This window comes from Cinclus cinclus, chromosome 11 (genome assembly GCF_963662255.1).
Source record: "Cinclus cinclus chromosome 11, bCinCin1.1, whole genome shotgun sequence".
NCBI lineage: Eukaryota > Metazoa > Chordata > Aves > Passeriformes > Cinclidae > Cinclus > Cinclus cinclus.
Window position 1 is genome coordinate 16,345,279 of NC_085056.1, and position 19,344 is coordinate 16,364,622.

The 19,344-nt window shown below is 42.9% G+C and overlaps 2 protein-coding genes across 2 annotated transcripts in view; one reads left to right on the plus strand and one right to left on the minus strand.

Moving 5' to 3' along the window:
- The window catches only part of LOC134048141 (hypoxanthine-guanine phosphoribosyltransferase-like), a 93,018-nt gene extending 82,694 nt beyond the window's left edge, over window positions 1–10,324 (minus strand). The window contains exons 1-2 of the mRNA XM_062499740.1: window positions 10,187–10,324; window positions 8,933–8,983 (exon numbers count right to left, since the gene is read on the minus strand). Coding sequence (XP_062355724.1) covers window positions 8,933–8,983; window positions 10,187–10,324 — 189 coding nt within the window. The remainder of the gene's footprint in view (window positions 1–8,932; window positions 8,984–10,186) is intronic.
- ADAMTS18 (ADAM metallopeptidase with thrombospondin type 1 motif 18) overlaps window positions 10,323–19,344 on the plus strand; it is a 76,803-nt gene continuing 67,781 nt past the window's right edge. The window contains exons 1-3 of the mRNA XM_062499652.1: window positions 10,323–10,424; window positions 10,588–10,666; window positions 12,560–12,876. Coding sequence (XP_062355636.1) covers window positions 10,323–10,424; window positions 10,588–10,666; window positions 12,560–12,876 — 498 coding nt within the window. The remainder of the gene's footprint in view (window positions 10,425–10,587; window positions 10,667–12,559; window positions 12,877–19,344) is intronic.

A 19,344-nucleotide genomic window follows, 5' to 3' on the forward strand; every position in this document is an offset into this window, starting at 1 on the left:
ATCTGTTAGAAAGAAGAAAGATGAATACATTACCATCTAAGCTGCCCTTGTAGCACTGAGAAATCCTGTAGTGCTGTCCACTTAAAATATTTCAACATCAAAAGCTAAACATTTGACTCTCAGGGAGAAATTGAATCACCCATTGCTAAATTTTCCCTTAAGTATTTTAAGTATTTTACTCCTCTGTGGAGAAAATATCGACTATATGACTCACATTTGGGTTTTAGGAGATTTTTTTTTCTCCTTTTGGAGTTTTGGAGTATGAGTAAGCCTAACTTAGTATTCCAGAGAAGTCCAATAGTTATAGAACTCCATAGTAGAGCTCCCTCTGGCAGCCCATAAGGAAGAAATCAGAAGAATCTCACTGAAATATGGAAGATTGAGCTTTAATAAGACCATTGTGCTAATTCAGGGGCTAGCATCTACAAGCCACATTTGTAGTTAACAAACAACTAAGCTTTAATCACTGCAAGGAGATGGATCCCTTTACACCTATTAAAAAGTGCTTTGAAAGTTACACAGGCACTCAGTGGCAGCTCTGGCATTACAGAAGTTAGACCTTGTCATAATTATCAACAAGGTAAAGCCATAACACAAACCTCCATTCCCCCTTTCCTTCCTCCTCTAAAAACAACACCCAGCAGCTTCCAAAGCATGAAGTTCTATTTAGGGAATCCTTAGAGCAGGTTTGTCCTGGACCCAATAAGGCAAGTGTGTGCAGCTCCAGAATAAAGTGGGAAATTGAAGAAAGCTTTGAATTTCAAACATCTTTCAGTGAGGAATTAGTTTTAAAAGACATACAACAATAAGCCATGAAATAAGTCCAGACACCATAATTCAGGGATAGAATATGCTATGAAACTGGCAGGCATCCAGGCCAGAGCCAGGTGCCTGTTTTGGATTAGATTCAAGTGGCCTTAGGCCACCTATGGAGCTTTCAGGTAGAATCTGGAAGCTGCTCACCTCAATATGCCCTACCTTGCTTCTATTTCAGGTACTTGTGAAGGATTCCCAGATGGCTGGCGCTCATCCAGACCCATCTGCTTTCACCTCTCCTTGTCTCTATACTGTCATGAGACAGGCTGCAGAAAAAAATATATCTGGAAAGCAGAGACTTAGTAATTAACTGCCCATTTTCCTCAGCTGGCAGTGAGAGAATTTGACTCATGAGAGCTGCATTTATGTCTTGCTGCTTTTGACACCCTGAGTGTGGGATTGCAGATGAACAAGGCACAAGTGTATACATATAATCAAGGGGAAACAAAAGACACATACTGGGAAAAAAAATCTTGAATCTTAGACTATTATAGCCCATTAAAAAAATGAAACTACTTTGTCAATCTAATGAATATTTTACCTGTCACATTCTTCTGTTTACTTTTATTTCTATTTTACATTGGATCATGAAAATAGGCCAAGATAACTCGAGTCCTGAACGTCAGTTGTAGAATTCTGACTGTAAATGGTTTTTGCCTGGCCCTTGCTGGATCCTTGATGTGCTGTGTTCCATATTTCTGTAAGATCCCATGCATGTCCTGCCATGGGATTCCAGTTTCATTCCATGAGGGTAACTGGCTTGAAAGGCAGAGCTGGAGCCAGAGAGGTTCTTCCTGCTAGATTCAGTACAATTATCCTGGAAGCGTTGGGAAAAACTAATCAAGCTACTCTCAAACAGACTAATCAGTTTGAGTTTCTGTTATGAAGCTCTAGCACAATGTTGCTGTGTCTGTCCTGCCAAGGAGGTTTAAATCTCATTTAAATTCAAGCTAAAATCTCCTGCTCTCATTAAAGTAAAATGATTGAAATGGCCATTAAATCACTTTTATTAATGTTACAGTCTTAAAGAGCTCATCCATGGAGCAAAACAACAGCACTGTCACAGTATCTGGTATTCCTTGAAGAGAAGGAAGGGAAGGATTGGGATTATAAGGCACCTGCTAGCAAACATAAACATAGCTGGAATTAGACCTGTACATAAGGATTTGCTGGGGAAAGCCTCAGCCTTCAGGGCTCCAGTTTTTATTAATAGTCTATTCCACATTTCCCTGATTGTTAGGACTGGAAATCACCCTCCCAGCTACCTTTCATCCGTGCTGCGCTGCAGCTCTTTTCCTAAGTCTTGCCTTACTAAATTCAGATCAGAAGAGCTGCTGGTTTCAGTGTTACAGGCGTACAACATGAAATGATCTAATTCCTTTTTCTTCCCAACATCCTGCTCTGTGGAAAACAGGCAAGAATCAAACACTTTTCCCTCGGTACACACACACAGAATAAGATATTATTAAATGTTGTCACAGCAACTGGTGCAACATTGAGTTTGTAAAACAGCTGTTTGATTCCTCAACATGCTGAAATCACTTTGGAAATCAACACCATAGTCAGGGAATAGTTTTGTTTGCAAATTAAGAATGCAAAGAAGGCTGTGGTAAATTAAAAATGGTAAGCTGAGCTCTTGGGATAAGGACCAGTTTTTTGTTCTGCATGTGTTCAGCACCTAGCTCAAGGAGTCCTCTACAGCTACTGTTACCATATTCTTCATCTATTCTCATCATCTTTTTGCATGAAAATCAGTGATAAAAAAATAAATCTCTTTGCAGAAAAATAAAAAGTAAATCACAAAGGCCTTGTTTTCCTGATGAAAGAGAATAAAGCAATTTGAAGGGACTTAATGCCCTTATCCAAAGCTGTGATTGCTCACTGCCATTGTGATGCAGTGTAGTCCTCAAGTAATGAGCTCTGGTCCTCAAAAGACACCACATTCCAGTGTCTGACACAAATCCCAGTCTTGTTATGGAACAAGAGTTTAAAGTCTTTCAGTGCACAGCAAACAGAATATCTGTGCAGATCCTCTAGACAACACCTTCTTTGTACAGTATTGCATGATGCTGCAAGCCCTTTCTTATAGAAACAAATATGGAATAACTCCATAATTCTGTGGGAGACCTTTTCCTGTTTGTTTGCCAAGCTGTAGTTAAAATTCCCCCAGAGAGGTCCAGTTTGGGTAAGAAGGACATGAAGGTGGTGAGTCTGGGCAGATACTTACCAAGGGAGGATGAACACACATTGTACCAGAAGTAAAACCACCTAATTTTCATAGGAAATGGGCTGATGCTTAATTAAGAATGGTGAAACAAAGGATTTGTGAGTGCTCTGCAACTGTTCCACAGAAGGGACTGAAAATGCTCCTGAGCTCCTTTGCAATCTGTGCTCCCAGCAAGAAGGCTGAAGTAACAAAGGCTCATTGATGTGAGAAGGGAGGGAAGTTTTTAATAGAGGAATCCCAGGAGCCAGCCAAAGAAGCATTATCTTGTATTAAAAAAATCTGCAAATAATGAAATTCAGGGAAAAGAGAAGCCAATTTTCTTTCCTGGCCTGTGGAATGAGTATCAAATAAAAGAAGAAACACGTTTACAAAGGACTGGAGACTAAATCTTCCCAGTGACCTTCTTCTTGGGGTGTGCTGCTCAGAAGCATACAGGGATCCCTGTTTGGAAATGCTCAGGAGGTTCAGTTCCTCTTGATCCAAACTGGAACTGTGAATTCTTGGTATTGTGGAAAATAAAGACACAAAATTTTCATCCCAGAACTCAGACTCCTACCCTGAAACTAACTGGATACAAGCAGGAGAATTGTTATCAGAGATCTTATCTTCAAACTGATGCCAGCACTTGTGGGAACTAGTCACATCAGCAGAAGTCACCGTTCCAGTCCAGTAATTAAATGAAAAAACAAGATAGTATTTCAGGCTTGGGTGTGATGAAGCAACACTACCACGAATGGGGGAGAAAAACACCACTTTTAGTCTCTGTTGGATAAAACAAATATGTTTGGAAAAAAACATGTTTCCAACAAACTTGGAAAGAACCAATAAGAAATGAATGAGGAACCATTTCATCCCAATGCCATTTGTTTTGGGGGTAGAATAATCTCATGCATTCCTAACATGGAAGACAGAGGTTGAAACTTCCATATGGATTTTGTTTCTTGGCCTGGTTTATCCTTTTCTGGGGTGCAGATGCTGGCTGACTGTAACAGGGACTGAGCTTTCCTTCCTGCACATGATACCAGACTACGTCTGAAACCAATCCTACTGTCTTAGAAGTAATTTGCAGGGGTTTTAACAATGTCTTTGTGACTCTGTAAGCTGCCCAGCCTTCCGGGTAGAGTGCAAATCACTATTTATAAAAAGCATTTTCAAAGTGGATCTTTGAACCTGCTGGACTGCACAGTTTCTCCCGTGCCATTTTTGATCCATTTGTATAAATACAAATTCTGGCACGTGCACAACATTATAAACTGCATAATTGTTTTTATTAGAGTTCTGTGAGTTTGGAGGTACCTGTGCTTTAATTACGCTTGGCACGTTTCCAGGAAAACTCTTCTAAAATGTAGTGCTTGCAAAGCCTTCATCGGGCCACCCACAATGACAGCTCTTATTTTTCCTCTATTAGTGATGGACATTTTCATTTGATTTCAGTCTGGGTGTGTGACAGAGCCCCCGTGTGCTGAGCTGCAGCTTCCCCCTGTTCACTTTCCAGCCACAGACTGGCCGGGACACTGTGGCAGCAACTTGGGACGTTTGGACCCGAGCCAAGCCAATGCTGTTTGCAAAGTTTTCTGAGTTGTCTGTCTTGCTTCCTTGGCCTCCCCTCCCCCTTTCAAAAATTGCTGGTGACACTGGAAATGCAAGTCAGTTAATCTGTTCTAAAATCTAAGCACCAGCCTACAGCAGAGACGGCTGGAGAAATGCAGAACATTGCTTGGAAGGTGGGTTTAGTTCCACTCCTGAGCCCAAATCTCTTGTGTCGCAGGACAGAGCAAGGACAATGGTAACAAGTCAGCAGGATAGCTGGAACTTCATACTCCATGCCAGAAAACGGGATGTCCAGCTAGCACAAATAAATGTGTAGAACTAATCAAATTAGGATGGACATGCTGTGCAATACAGAGAAATGCATGTAAGCAGAAAATTGTGTTTAATATTTGTAATCAAAAGCATTTACTTGGGACCATAACAGCCCAGTGCTACGTGCAAATTGGCTGAGGAAAAAATGTAAACATTGTTTCTTTGATTTCATGGAGTTAGGGTGCAGCAGGAATGCTGGATGGAGCTCCTTTTCCAGGGGCTAGGATTAAAAAGCTACGTGAAATGAATTTTGGGGCTTGGTGACAGAAAATGTTACTGTAAATGGTGGTGGAAACCTATTCCACAATGATTACTCTATATTGCAACGAGTTTTCCAGATTTTATATGATGCAAACTGGGTTTAGAGACAAGCTGAGGACTTCTGTCCTAACACATGTTTTAAGGCTTCTGCAGAAAGCAGAATTTAATAGAGAAATGGGTGAGACAGTCGAATCTTATTCTGTGAACTTTCAGGTCCTTAAGGATCAGGAATTAATGGAGGAACTACACTAAGTCAATCACTACGTGTTTTTGTTACTTATGAGTTTTCATGTCAGCTGAAAGATAGTTACCCAGAAACAGAATAACCAGTGACATGGTGTAGCCCGTGCCACGTGTCACTGAAAAATGCAATTAACCATCACGCAAAAGCAACTCTACTCCAGTAGCTCATATGGTAAACTGCACACTGGCTAGAAATGCAGAAACATGCTTTAGGGAACATGCTAGACTAGCATTTTCCATTCCTCAGAACACTGTAGTCAGCTTCAGATTTTGTGGAAGTAGACAAAGGAGTGCTCGGAGTTTCTGTTTATGAGAATAGCCTTTTAAAATGTGGGGTGGAGGGAGGAAGAGGAAGGTGCAGGAGTGGAGCTGCTGTCAGCTGCCATTCCAGTGCTGTCTGGTGCTTTATAACCCTGCTCTGTGGAAGCCAGAGCAAGTGCAGAAGGTGCTGCAGCTGTGGGGAAACTGAGCATGGTCCTCATCCCAAACCTGACGGGCACCAACTCTGTTCACAGCCTCCTCTCTGCACAAAGCATCTTCCTGGCAGGGAGGATACAGAGATTCTCTTCTCAGGTTCTCCAACCCAACCAGAGAAAGGAGCTGTGTTTAGTCATGCCAGCTGAAAGGATTTGGCCTCAAACTGTACAGTGTTGCATGGGCTTAGACCATGTACAGACAGATGTGCCAATGGGATTTGATGCCAGTTGAGCACATCCCTGCAGCTCCACTGAATCTCTAGGGACTCTTCCCCAATGTCTCAATTAAGTTCCTGATATTTTGTTCCACCAATAGTCTGGTCCTGCTACAACTGAGTAACAGTTAACTGAGTAACTCTTTAGACAAATTATATAAATTCACAAAATGCCTTGAGGTTATTGAATGAAAAAATGCAATGAGAAAGAAAAGCTTCCTTAGCAGTTGTGTGGTGTATGGAGCACAACCAACTCTGGAGCATAATTTCACTTCGGGGCCTCTTCAACTTGTGACAAAGATGAACCTGATGGGTTTTAAAAACTACCAGCTCATTCTAAAGAGGGTCATTTGTAAAGAAGACTTCTCTGCTGAGTTTCACTCAGCATGTGGGTAATCACCCCTCTCTGGAAATGAAGGCAAAGGGCTTCTGTGCCTCACAAGAGGGAGCTTTCTTCGTGAGGATAAACATTGAGAGTGTAAAGATTGAGTTGGAAGAATCCTATGGAGTGCTTATATGCATCCTGAGTAACCCAGCAAGAATGTAATTTGGCAAGAAATGGTCCCAGAAATGGTCAAGCAGGAATGGAGATTTGCAGAAACTGAATGCTGAGTTAGCAAAGGAAAATTCTGCTCTGATTCTACTATTCATAGTAGAATTCTACTTCTATTCTACTACGGATAGTCACTGAGTGAGCCCTCCCTGCACCATTTCCCACTGGAAGTACTCTGCCTCCAGTCATCCAAGCATACATGGTTTAACTGTGGTATAAATTATACAAATTAATTTTAAACACAAATAAACCTGGAAGATAATCTAAACTGACAGCTCTGTCTTCTGTGAGTTGTTTGCTCATCTCAGTTGCCACAAATGTCCCTCATGATGAAGAGTTTGCTCTGACGAAGATGGCAAAGCAAACATGGTGGTGTTTTCGTCCAGGGCTTGTTTCTGCTGCATGCCTGTCAGTCATGTTACCAGTAAGCACAGAATGGATTGGAAGGGATCTCTCCTTCCAACACCCCTGCCATGGGCAGGGACACCTTCCTGTAGACAAGGCTGATTCAAGCCCCATCCAGCCCGACCTAGGGTAATTCCAGAGATGGGGCAGCCACAACCACATGAGTTCTGCAGCAGGACTCTATCATCATGGCCATGACAGCATAGTTCTTGGGGGAAAAAAATTTAAGAAAGTTTACTGGAAAAGTAGGATTCAGAATTAGAAGGAATAGACTCCTGAAAAATAGTAATTGGTTTTCTATGATACGCTCATGAGTTGAAAAAAGGACATCCAACTTCTTAGCACGTAGACATCAGGACAGCAGACAGATTCTTTGCATGCAGGTGTGGTCTGCATAGAGAGGGCTGAAGCATCCTGGTGAAACTTGGGCTCAGCTCTTGTGACCTCAGTGTGGGGAAAATGGAGTAGTAACTCACTACTGGTGTGAAGCAGCAACCTCCTACTCTGCCTTGCAGCTCTGAGAGAAACCCTGACCTCCTGAGTCGGGGTCTGTAGCTGATCTCTTTATGCTGGAGAGCCCTCCCCAAGAAGGGGATTGCTACCTGCAGGGCAGTGCTGCTTCAGGGTGACAACCTTTGCTGGGTCTGCACAGTTCCTTGTATTCCTGGGTAATAAAGGAGTTTCTCACATGGGTAGAACACAATTAGAACAGGTGGATACAAACTAGTAGGGGAAAATAACAACCTATTAAGAACCTGACAGAACTGATCAGCATAAAAAAATTGAAGGCAGCATCCAGCCTGAGAGCTTAGGGAGGATAGAGCCCAGTGAGACTGCAGTGTGGTAATGGCTGTCTCTGAGGAAATCTGTGCTTGTGGTCATCTGAGGTGGGACTTGCTAGGGAGAGGGGGGAGGAAAGCCCCCCTCTGACTGCACTGTTTACTCCATGGCAGGCTGTGGAGCTTTGGTTTTCTCTGATGTTTTGTATGGTGTGTTTGCACATGGAACGAGCTGCCTTGCAGGATTCTCTGATGTTTATGACCATCACGGCTGGGATCTTGATTGACTCGGGGAGCAAAGGATGATGCTGTCTGAGCATGTTAACTGATCAATGTTGCTGCCTACAGGCCAGGAAAGGTTGGGGTCCCCTGCCTAATGCCAACTCAAATTTAGACGCATGTCATTTGTAGTCATGCAAAGCAGTGTCACATTTTTTTCTTCTCCTTTGATCATGCCCAGAAACTATAAATCCCCAGGGTGAAATCTTAACTCTACAGAAACCCTGAGCAAACCTCCTTTCAGTGATGCAAGGCTCATGGTGAAAGTTTTGTTTTTATTTCTTAAAAAAAAAAATCTTGTAATTGATAGAGATTTTTATTTATTTCTCTCCCATCTGTGAGACAGCAAATTTAATGTCAGTTTTCATGGTCAGGCGGTCTACTGAAAATGGCCAGGTCTGTCTGTTCAGGGTGTTGAGGGCTGACAATAAAATTACAGCCCAGTAATTTTATATTTTTCTCCTATTATCTGCCATGCACAGCAAGTTTTATGTGTTCTACTCCACTGCAACCATCGTAAACCTGTGGCCAGCTCTTTCATTTGAATATACTAGGTGGGAGGTGGCAGGTGCACTGTTACAAAAAGACCTTGAAACTTTATCATAATATATTCAGCAAGGTGATAATGTAAAACCTGCTGGAAAATGGAGAGAGGTGGAGGAGAACTTCCATGCCTGGGAACTTACTTAATGTTTAAAGACAGGAAATGCTTTAGAAGCAAAAATATCTCAGATCTGTCTAATCCACTGCCCCAGACTAGTTATCACAATACCCCTGGTGAAGGGGGCAGGTGGAGGAGATGACCTCCATCTCACCTCAGCTTCCATCATGTTCTCCAGCTCCTGTGCCAACTGGAGCAGAGGCACCTTAAAATGACACAGTTACTGTTTATTTTCACACTGTGACTGTGGGACGAGATTGATTTTGAGTGAGACTGGACTGAGATACATATTAGAAAACTCTCTGGCACTAAAAGGAGATTGTGAGGTGAGGGACACTTCTCCCAAGTGCAGCCAAAATCATCAGAAACAAGTTCTGTGTTGATTTCCAGCCTGGACCGGTCCCATCCACTTGAATACTTGTTTGCTTTTAGATTATTTTGATCTTTCAAGTTTTTTTCCCTGAAACTTTCTGTAGAAAGGAGTGTGTAATAGCACAACTACATGGGTTGGGACCAGAACCTGCTCCTGTGTTTGGCTCAATTTGTGTGAGCCACTGTGTGAAATCAGCTCCTCCATGAACATCGGTGTTAAGTATCCTGTACCTGTTACAGTGGTGTTCACTTCCCAGGCACCTTAACCTTTGAGTGATTTGATTATTTGTTTTCCAATGATTCTGCCTTTAAAAAAATAATAGAAAATAACACCACATTGTTTCTAAGTGAGTGGTAGAAGCTGCACAGCTTGTCTTGGACCGTGCTCCCCCAAGCATCCTCGCAGAACTCTGCTCTTTATGGACAGAGGGGATCTCATCAATGTGTGAAGGTGTAGTGCCTGTAAGTATCTGAAGTGTCTGGAGGAGGAGCGCCAAGGCGACGGAGCCAGTTGCAACTTGGAGGTGCCCGGCAATGGGACAAGAGGCCACGAGCAGAAACTTTTGCCCAGGAAGTTCCACCTGGACGTGAAGAAGGACTTCTTCCCTATGCAGTGGCTGAACACCGGAAAAGATTGTCCAGTAAGGGTGTGGAGTCTCCCTCGCTGGCGACATTCCAGAACTGTCCGGAGACGACCCTGCGCCCGGCGCTCTGGGATGACCGTGGTTGACACCAGCTGATCCACTGCGATCCCTCCCAGCCCGACCATCCCGTGCCCACCCCGTGCGGTCCGGCTCCCCATTCTGCCCCGCACCGCCGGTCACGCAGGTGCGCCCGCTCCGCCCGGCTCTCCCCCCCAGGTGCTCCCGCCCGCCGTCCCGGCCCTGCCCCGCTCCGCTCCGCCCCGCTGGTCCCGCCCGCCCCGCTCGCCCCCCGGGCGCGGCCGCGCCAGACGCGGCGCCGGAGGCAGCGCTGCCCCGCGGCGGCGGCGGCTGCGGGGCTTAAAGCGCGCTCGGCCGGCCGGGGCCGCGCTCACCTGGGCGCCGCTCCCCGCGCTCCGCCGGCCGCCGCAGCGGCTGCGGGGCAGCGCCCAGGTGACCATGCGGGGCGGGCGAGCGCGCCCGCCGCACGCTTCGGGGGGCAGGTAGCACCCGCCAGGTGCGCGGCGGAACATGGACTGTCTCCTGCTGGCCGTCTGGACTTTACCTGCTGCGATCCTCGGCGGCAGCTCCATGCAATTCCACGCTCTCCCGTGGCTCGGAAGCGCTGTAAAGGCAGGTCGAGAGCGCTTTCTTTTGCAGTCGCCTAGTGTGCTTTCGTACCAGGTTACTGCAGTTTCTGGTGCCTTGTCTTTCTGCCTTGCCGTGTCAAGGAAATCTTGCCCAACACTCCTTTTTTTCTCTCTCTCTTTTATTTATTTTTTTTTTTCTCTTGCAGACCCTTCAGCTGTGTTGCCTCTGTTGCATGTCTCACGCGGCAGCTTTAACCGGTGACGGCATCAGTGAATTAACTCATGGTTTGTATAGCTCTTTCTGTGTCTCTATATGTGAACATTTGCATGTTTGTTTTTTGTTTTTTTTTTTTTTTTTATTTTTTCGTGGAGTGAATATTTAGAGGGAAGAAGTCACAGTCTTTGAGGAGCATGAAGTGCAAAGCAGGCTGGCTACTGTGGGATGGTGAGCCATGGGCAGGAATTAATTTGTTAAGCCCTCTGTGCTAAAGCTGAAAGGAACAATATGTAGTAGCAAAGAAAATGAATGAGATGGTAAATATATCCACATTTCCACGTGCTATTAGGAAGATGAATGCATGTGTAGCCACAACAGCAAAACCTCATGTTGTGGAAGCAGTGAGACAAAAGTAATGAAAAGATGTGTGGGAGAGCAGGAGGAGCTGTGCAATGCAGGCTAAGGGGGGAAAAAAAACCCGGAGAGAAAGTGCTTGTGTGAGTGGGAGCTCGGGAGCCGTTTGTTCCCAGGTTGGAATGACTAACACGTAGATGTTGATGACTTCGGGACTTTTGAAGTGCAGTATATGCTTTGTATTGTGTGTGAGTAGAAACAGAAACAAAGTACAATAGAGTACCACACCAGGGTGCAGAAAGGAAAACCCTCTTGCACCCTAGGCTCTGCTCACCGGGGGATTCCCTCTCTTCAGCAGCTGCTTGCATTTTTTGGCCCCCAGCCTGCTTAGCGTCCTCAGCTTCTGCCCTTGATTAACATCACTCGAGGAAAGTGAAAGCTCTTGATGTATTGTTTCCACTGTCTAAGGAAAAGCAACTTATCAGTGGTTACGTTTTCAGCCTAATGTGTGTCCAACAAAGTCCATTCAGGCAAAGAGATTGATTGAGACTGTTTGCAACATCTGTTACAACACAAGCAGAAGGGGATTTTTTTTTCTTTTTTTAATGGTATAATTTCAATTTAGGAAGAGAAATTAATTGTCAAGTGCATGGGCATCTTTAAGTATCCATAGAGAAACACAGGTCACAAATTTAATGGGCTTGTGAAGCAGTTCTTTCAGCATAATTAGTTAGGCTACCAGCAATAGGTGCAAAGATCCTAGTTCAGGAAACAGCTAAAACTCAGACCCTGGTTCCAAGACACAGGTAATCCCTTCCTGGCTAGGTCAGCACCAATGGTGATGTACTGCAAATGAGGCACCTGCTTGTACAGCCAGCTGAATTATGGCCTTTTCTCTTCACCCCCCCTCCCTTTTTAGCTGGTTCTGAGTTGATCTGAGTGTTCTCCTAAAAGTAGTTTTGTGATTTTTTTTTTTTGCATATTTTATCCAAAACAATAAACTTTTTTGACATGCAATTAGCAATGGCTGACTACAGGTTATTAGGTAAGGTGTAATCTCTTTCTGCTGGAGGTCAGTTACAATCTGAAACCCAGTCTAATCAAGTTGCTACAAAAAGATGGGGTCTCACTCAGTTAAGGCATTAATAAATTAATCCTTTAATCCATTTGAACAAGTGGTAAAGTTCTGCAAAGCCTCAGTCATGGCTACCCCTACAGTGATACAATATTTGCTGCATTCTTAGGGAAGGGAAAAGCCTTTCAAACCGAAGCAGCCTTCGCATTTGACAGCAATTAATAGAGGGGGAGGGGAAAATCTACAGATGTGCTGGTGATGACAAATGTCTTCAGAGGAGCAGTTGTGGGAATGGTCACAGCTATGCTAGTTAGTCTGTGTCTCTCAGTGGGGCACAAAGGAAACAAACACAGGCTGAGAGCCTGTGTGACTTATGGGGGTGAATTTACGCAGGCGAGACAGCACGCACAGAGCCTGCAGGCCAGCCCCAAAAACCAGGGGATGCCCCATGCCATGGGGAATGCCTGATAATGTGTCAGAGTGCCTTGTTTGAGGGTTGCCAGAGCTGATGGACAACTCTTTATCCTTGCAGATTATGTGTTTGTGACACCTGTCAGAGTGGATGCCAGCGGATCCTACATTTCACATGATGTTTTGCACAGTACTAGGAGAAAGAGATCAACTCAGAGTTCAAAGAGTTCCTTGCACTACAAATTTTCAGCATTTGGACAGGAACTTCACTTAGAACTTAAACCTTCGACCATTTTAAGCAGCAGTTTTATTGTCCAGGTACTTGGGAAAGATGGAGTGTCAAATTCTCAGGAACATGAAATTGAGCAGTGTTTCTACCAGGGATTTATAAGGAATGATAGCACCTCTTCGGTAGCAATATCTACGTGTGTAGGCTTGGTAAGTGTCTATTTAAAACAAATCATTAAAAGTATTTTCATATGTGGAGTAGTCCCTGAAACTATGAAGTTCATATAATATTCAGGACACCATACACTCTTTTCTGATTTTTCTAGTATGTCTAGTTGCTATTGTATTTAACAGAAGAGACTTGGTTATAGCCAATGAACTGCATTAAAACGTTTGTATTTTTTTGATGACGGTCTTTCAGGAAAAAAAAAAAACAAAACAGAAGACTGGCTGGTAGTCCTAGTAATTATTCCATGGCAATTTGTTACAGTTTGTGATAGTTTATACATTTCTGCTCACTCTTAAGTAGAAGTTCTTCCTGCCTTTGTGAACTGTGATGAATAAAGGAAAAAATATCAGTCCAGAAGCTTGTGAAAAAACAATATTATATCTAGTTTTGTCAACTGCTTTAAGAAAGGGTGAATTTCCTAGCTTGGCAGGAGTTATGAACAAATTTCCCTTTGTTTCCTTTGATAATTCAAGCTGTATTTGGTTTACAAGTCTTGATAAGTTGATCTCTTATGAATGTGTTAAATATAATCATTGTGTATTTTCCATTTATGGCTGTCAGCCAAATTAATGAAAAAATCATTATTCACAGGTGATTTTTCCAAAATCTGTTTGACAGTGCTCATTTCCTGCAGAGAAGGCTTTACTGATGTAATTTAGGAGAATCGTCTACAGAATGAATAGTTAAGGATGATTTTTAGGCTTGCACTTGCACTTGCAATCCCTTGCACTTGCAAAGCAGTCTGCTGTGGCTGCAGAGGAAGGCAGTGACATTGAGTGGGAAGTATATGAGGTCATCTGTGTGCTTTGTGGTTGACTAAAGGTCCAGAGGATATGTTGGGTCACCCTCTAGAAATCTGTTTTGCAAAGGTACTTGTCTCTGAGGGCTATTAAACTGTGTGACGGGACCAAAGAAGGAGCACTTGAGACAGCCAGTGTTTCCTTTGAAACTGGAATCAGTGACTTGAGAAGCCTGTTCATTAGGAAGGGCTGTTGGTAACTGGTTGAAGTGGTCTGGGTTATATTTTGAATGCTGTACTTTCTTTTTTTTTTTTTAATGTTTTTTTACATTTTTTTAACCTCATCAAGGTAGAGGAATCTTAGCAGTTCATTTGAACAGTTGCAAATGTGAGTTTGGAGCAGGTGCCAGGAACTGGGCTGAAGCCTTTTTTTTTTTTTTTTTTTTTTTTCTTTTAAAGTTGTGTTTGTGATGCTGAACTGTTGATATCAAATGTGCTCAGTTGTTTTCATGGAAGCCTCATGTTCAAACTGCTGCCTTTTATCAGATTTGTTCAGAAGAATGCCCTGTTTTCACTCATTGCAGTGTTTTGTCTTTCTGCTACGGGAGGTGCTCTACCTACACACAGCAGGTACAGCTTGGGAGATCTCTCCTGTTTGGCCACGTTTTGGTTTTTAACATGCTTTCTGAGCTAAGTGAAGTTGGGCTTGTCACATCTTGTCTGGAGAAGGAAGGTTCAAGCCTGCCTCAGGTCACAGAGGGAACAGAATGTGGTGATCTTAACTGAGAATGAAATGGATCTTTTACCACTGTCTCGACACAGAGGTTGTTATGACTGGTAAGCTTCACTTAGAAAAGATCCAGAAACTGATCAAAAGAGAATAAATATTGTGGTATGAACAAACTGATTATGGAAGTACCCAGATTACCAAAAAATGGAATCTCTTTAAAATTAATTTCAGGGTTCAATAGATTTTGCCTTAAATTGTTGTTTTAAGCTGGCAAATGAAGCAAACCTTTACTTACAATCATGTCCTGTAGGGTAGGTATCCCAAAGGATAATTGTTCCTTTCTCTCCCTATCCATCCATTAATTTCAGTGCACCTAATGAATCCCAGGCAAATTACCAACAGGATTCAGAGCCTTTCATTTTGCAAGGCTGCCCTCTTAAAGATGTCGTCAGCTGTCTGTAATGACACCCACGTCACTTTTCACTGGGATCCAAATTCAGTAATCATATGTTAAGTCTGGACGTTGTGCTCTGATCAAGAGAACCTTGTGAATAGCTTCTATATCCTTTTTCACCAACTACTTTTGTCACTTGGTTGCCCTTCTTTCCTATTTGCTTTGTTCACTGCAATTAAACCGAAAGTGGTGTTTCTTCTATATGGTTGGTAGCACTAATCTTTCCATTGTTCCTTTCATTAGCAGTAGCTTGCCTACAATAAAGCTGCAGTGACCCATTCTTTCAAGCCTGGAACACCACAATGTGATTTGGAAGCAATTGCATTTCAATAGACTACGGGGACTCTTTGATCTAATTTTTTGGATGACCTAGAGTATTCAGTCATTCAGCTGTCTGTTATCTGCCAGTGCCTGCAGAGGAGACTCTGGGGAGAGTCCATATGAAATGGTTTGTTAGGCAGGATGACCTTAACTTAACACTGGAAAGGAGCAAGAATTTTTGTTGCTTTGGTCTAGATCTGTTAAGAGATGTGTGTATATTATGTTTTAATGGCTTGGTTGACAGGAAGGCCCCACGTTTTTATGCTGATTTGTTGATTTGAGACCAAATGTTTCCATCAGTCAACACACTTTTCTTGTTGTGTCAGAAGGCAGAACTGGATCTTTATCTGAACAAGTCTCTAGTACAGTAAGTGAGCATTTCAGGAGAATGTGCCCAAGTTTACTGTGAGTACTGCCTCTTTTCATCACCAAAGTACTTTGACTTTCAACTGGAAACTTGCCTTTTTCTGTCTTCTGCCCTTTTTCTGCTTCAGTCAGCATCCTTTGCTTGCTGGAGCATCTGTTATATGGCAAAAAACCCAGTGCTTTTACTTGTTTTATAAATGAAATCTCTGTTCTGAACTTCATGTATGAGAATGAGAACATGATACGTTCCTTCCATAGAAGCTATGATTTTTTTTCACCTTTTCTTTAATGCATTTTCACTCACAGGGATCATTTTTCGTACTTTTAAAGCTTTGAGACAATGAGTTTTTTAGTAAATGCAAAGCTAGTTTCTCTCTTTAGTATCATCTCAATGTGTCCCAAATAGAAAGTAATGCAATTTTTTTCTACTTTTCTTCACTCATTGTCATTATTGATTTAATAAACATCTTGTGTTATTTCTGCATGCCATTTTGAAGTTTCCTTGAGTGTCTTATGCTCTCCTAGTTGGTATATCCAGGCTACTGGTTTGTCTTGCTGCTTCATCCCCTGTTTACATTCTCCAATTCCATCTGTTCTTTCCACATGCAAACTTTTTTCCCAAAAATCTTGATCTGAGGTAATTCTTACTTGTTCTGATTGTATTTTTATTACTATTATTATTTAGCAATTTATTATTACTTATAATTGCCTTTAGCTAGCCCAATGGGAGGCAGACTATACCAGATTCTCAGACTATACCAAATTCACAGACTACCATGGTTTTTCAAGTTTTCCTGAATGAGATTATGCTGGCCACTCTTAAAATAAGTTGTTGCTTTTTTTAGGACCTACTCAAGATGGCTGTGTATATTCCTTCCTCTTTCCTCTTTCTCCCTTCCCCATTCTCATCCACTTTGTGCTATTTAACTTGCACTAAAAATGAGACCTGTTGTAGCCTGACCATCTTTAATTCCAAGATGACATCTAATATATTTACTGCTGCCTTCCTAGCCTGTATCACAGTGTGTTGTTTGCCTCTTTTTATAGGACAGTTTTTGTCTCCTTTCTGTCTCCTTACTTTAGGTTTATGTGTTCAGAATCTCCTGTATAAAGTGAGTTGTTTGCAGTCACACAGTAAATCAGGGCAGAATACAAGAGAACCTCCGAGGTCTCTGGTTGTATTTTAGAGACTTTCTCAAAAGTAATTTATAATTGTGCTTTTGGAAGCAGGAGTTGCATTCCCCTCATGAACGTGAACTCGGGCAAAGTCAAACAAGTTTATAATCCAGTACATGGCGTAGGATTTGGTGGCCCTAATGAATGAGGGGTTTGTTATACAGCATATGTGGGGTACAGGACACAGGCGAGGGTCTAGAGCAAGTAGAAAATGCATGCCCAGAGGAAGGAACTGTTTATATGAGGAACTCTCCTGCCATTCCATCACAGAGAAGATGTGTGTGTACTCTGGGTCAGGAAAAGCGAGTGCAGTTCAGTGGAACAGTTCAGATCCTTTAAAACTACATGATGCACAGTTTTATCACCCAGGCCAAGTTTAGCCCTGGTATGGGGGCCTGAGAGGCTGCACCTGCTCACACCAGAGGTGAGTTTGGGCTGTTCTGTCCTTTTTGATTTATGTACCTCAGTTAGAAGTAGCGGTGCCCTCCTCTGGTTTTGGCAAGATGTGGTTGAATCTGTCATTGTGAGGAGCCTCCTTGTCTTGTCTCAGGTTGTGTTAGGTTTATTAGTGTCTAGTCAAAGGAAGAGAAAGAGGAGGGAGGGATGAATCATGTTACACTCCTTGAGCTGTCAGAGGATTCTGGACAAGAAGGATTATAGACATAGCACTGAGAAGTAGGCAGGAGATGAATTAATTCAGTGGAGGGTGTGTGTGTGTGTGTGTCTGAGGACAGGGCTTTGCTCAAGGTATCAAAGAAGCCACAAAATTCAAGTGCCTTGATGCAGTCTGGCCACCTAAGAGGCAGGCAGGCCAGGCAGCTCATGTACCCCTTCTTTGTAGTCATTTAATTGCACCTAGTATTAACATTATTTAAGTTGATGCTAACAGCAGCCTCCTGTTCGTAGAGCTCGCACTTTAAGTCCAATTAAATGTGTTGAGACAAATCCCAAGGTTCTTATGCAGACAAACTCCTGAACTCAGTGAGCCAGACTTCTGGTGAAAGTACTGAATAATTACTGTTTGCAATGAGGGTCCTTTAGAAACCAACAGCTGTAAAAATGCAACAGTTTGGCCCAGTGGGACCTTGAGGAGAAGCTAAGTACAGAGCTGCTGATTTTCTCATTCTTAAGGGTGTTTTTAGTCCACCCAGAAGCCAATACACAAATCCTGTATTTTCTGCCATTGCACCAGCACAACATGAACAGCATCTTGCATGGGGGTTCTATGATTTTCTTTGTATTCACACACCATTGCATCTCCATCCTTTATAAAACACAAACTTTGTTTTACAGGAACATCCTTTTGTCCACTGGTTTGGTGAACATTTTTCCATTATTATTCTGTTACTCCATAATATGGTGAATATGAAAATAATAAAAACCTCTACAGGAAAATGAGATGACAATGGGAAATAGTCATATTCTTGAGGATATTTTAGGTTATACTAGAAAAATACAAGGCAATGTTTCTGGTCTCAGAATTGCCTTGACTAGTGACGAATTGTGTGATTAGGTTATTGATCAACCTTCTCCATATCTGTCTGATAAGCTTTCTGTTTAACTCTGCCTTTAGGCTCTGCAAGACAAAGGCAGTGTTATCCCAGGTCTTTTGGCATTACTGATTCCTGATAGGTAAGAAACAGAATTAAAGAGGATTAATGATGAGAGAGAATCTGCATCTGCTTGGCAGAAAAAGTAATAGACGTTGCATTTCTTCCTGGCTTTATGTTAAAAAAATCTGGAATGCACCTAGAGGAAACTGATTACAGTGGGCTGTGGCTGCACAACTTCTCTTGAGTACCCAGAGGAGCTGGTCCTCTCTCACTTGTGCCTGCTCTGTCATTGCTCAGCTGGCTGCAGAGTGTGGAAATGGTTCATTGGTGTATTTCCAATCAAACTTCAGGCTCCTGTGGGCACCACTGCTCAAGCCCTTGGAGTGGGTTTCCAGAAACAGGAAGTGTCTGTGTATACAGAGAGAGTTCATCCTAGCCCTTCTTGTTAAGCAGCAGCCTTATCATTGCTTCCAAAGCAATCAGTAGTCTCTAGCTGTGCTTGAAACATCAGTGTTTTGCTTGCTGCAGCAAAGCCTTTCCACTAACCCTAGTTCCCACATTTTCCTAGTCCATTAGAGGGAAGGTTGTAGACAAATGCCCTTATGAGGGTCAGGAGTGGATGACCTGCCTGCACAGACGTGACCCATTCATAACAGGATGTCTTTGATGTCCTGAGGATTTTTATTTTCAGTGCCACTGTTTTCATGTGGACTGTACCATCTCTGCTGCTGAGAGGCAGTGAGTGTATTCTCTTCTGCACAGCTGGGAACTGCTGGACATCACAGATAGCTCTCTTTTTAGAGGCAGATTTCAATAACTAATAGGAGCTTTTAGTCACTAATTAACCTAAACAGGCTTTCTATTCTATTTCTATTCCCTTTTCTTCTTCCACCTTGGAAATGTTTGAGGAGGATACCAGGTTGGCAGACCTGGTGAGTAAAGGCTTTTGTTTTCCCAAAACACAGTGGCAGTCTGTGAAACTGGAGCTCAAGTCCAGGTCAACAGCCCACTCCTGGAGATCTGCACCTGACACACAGCACAGGAATGGGAAGCACAGAAGTGTCTTGGTCGTCCCCTGGTCCCCACAGGGGGACAGGTTCACTTATTTTT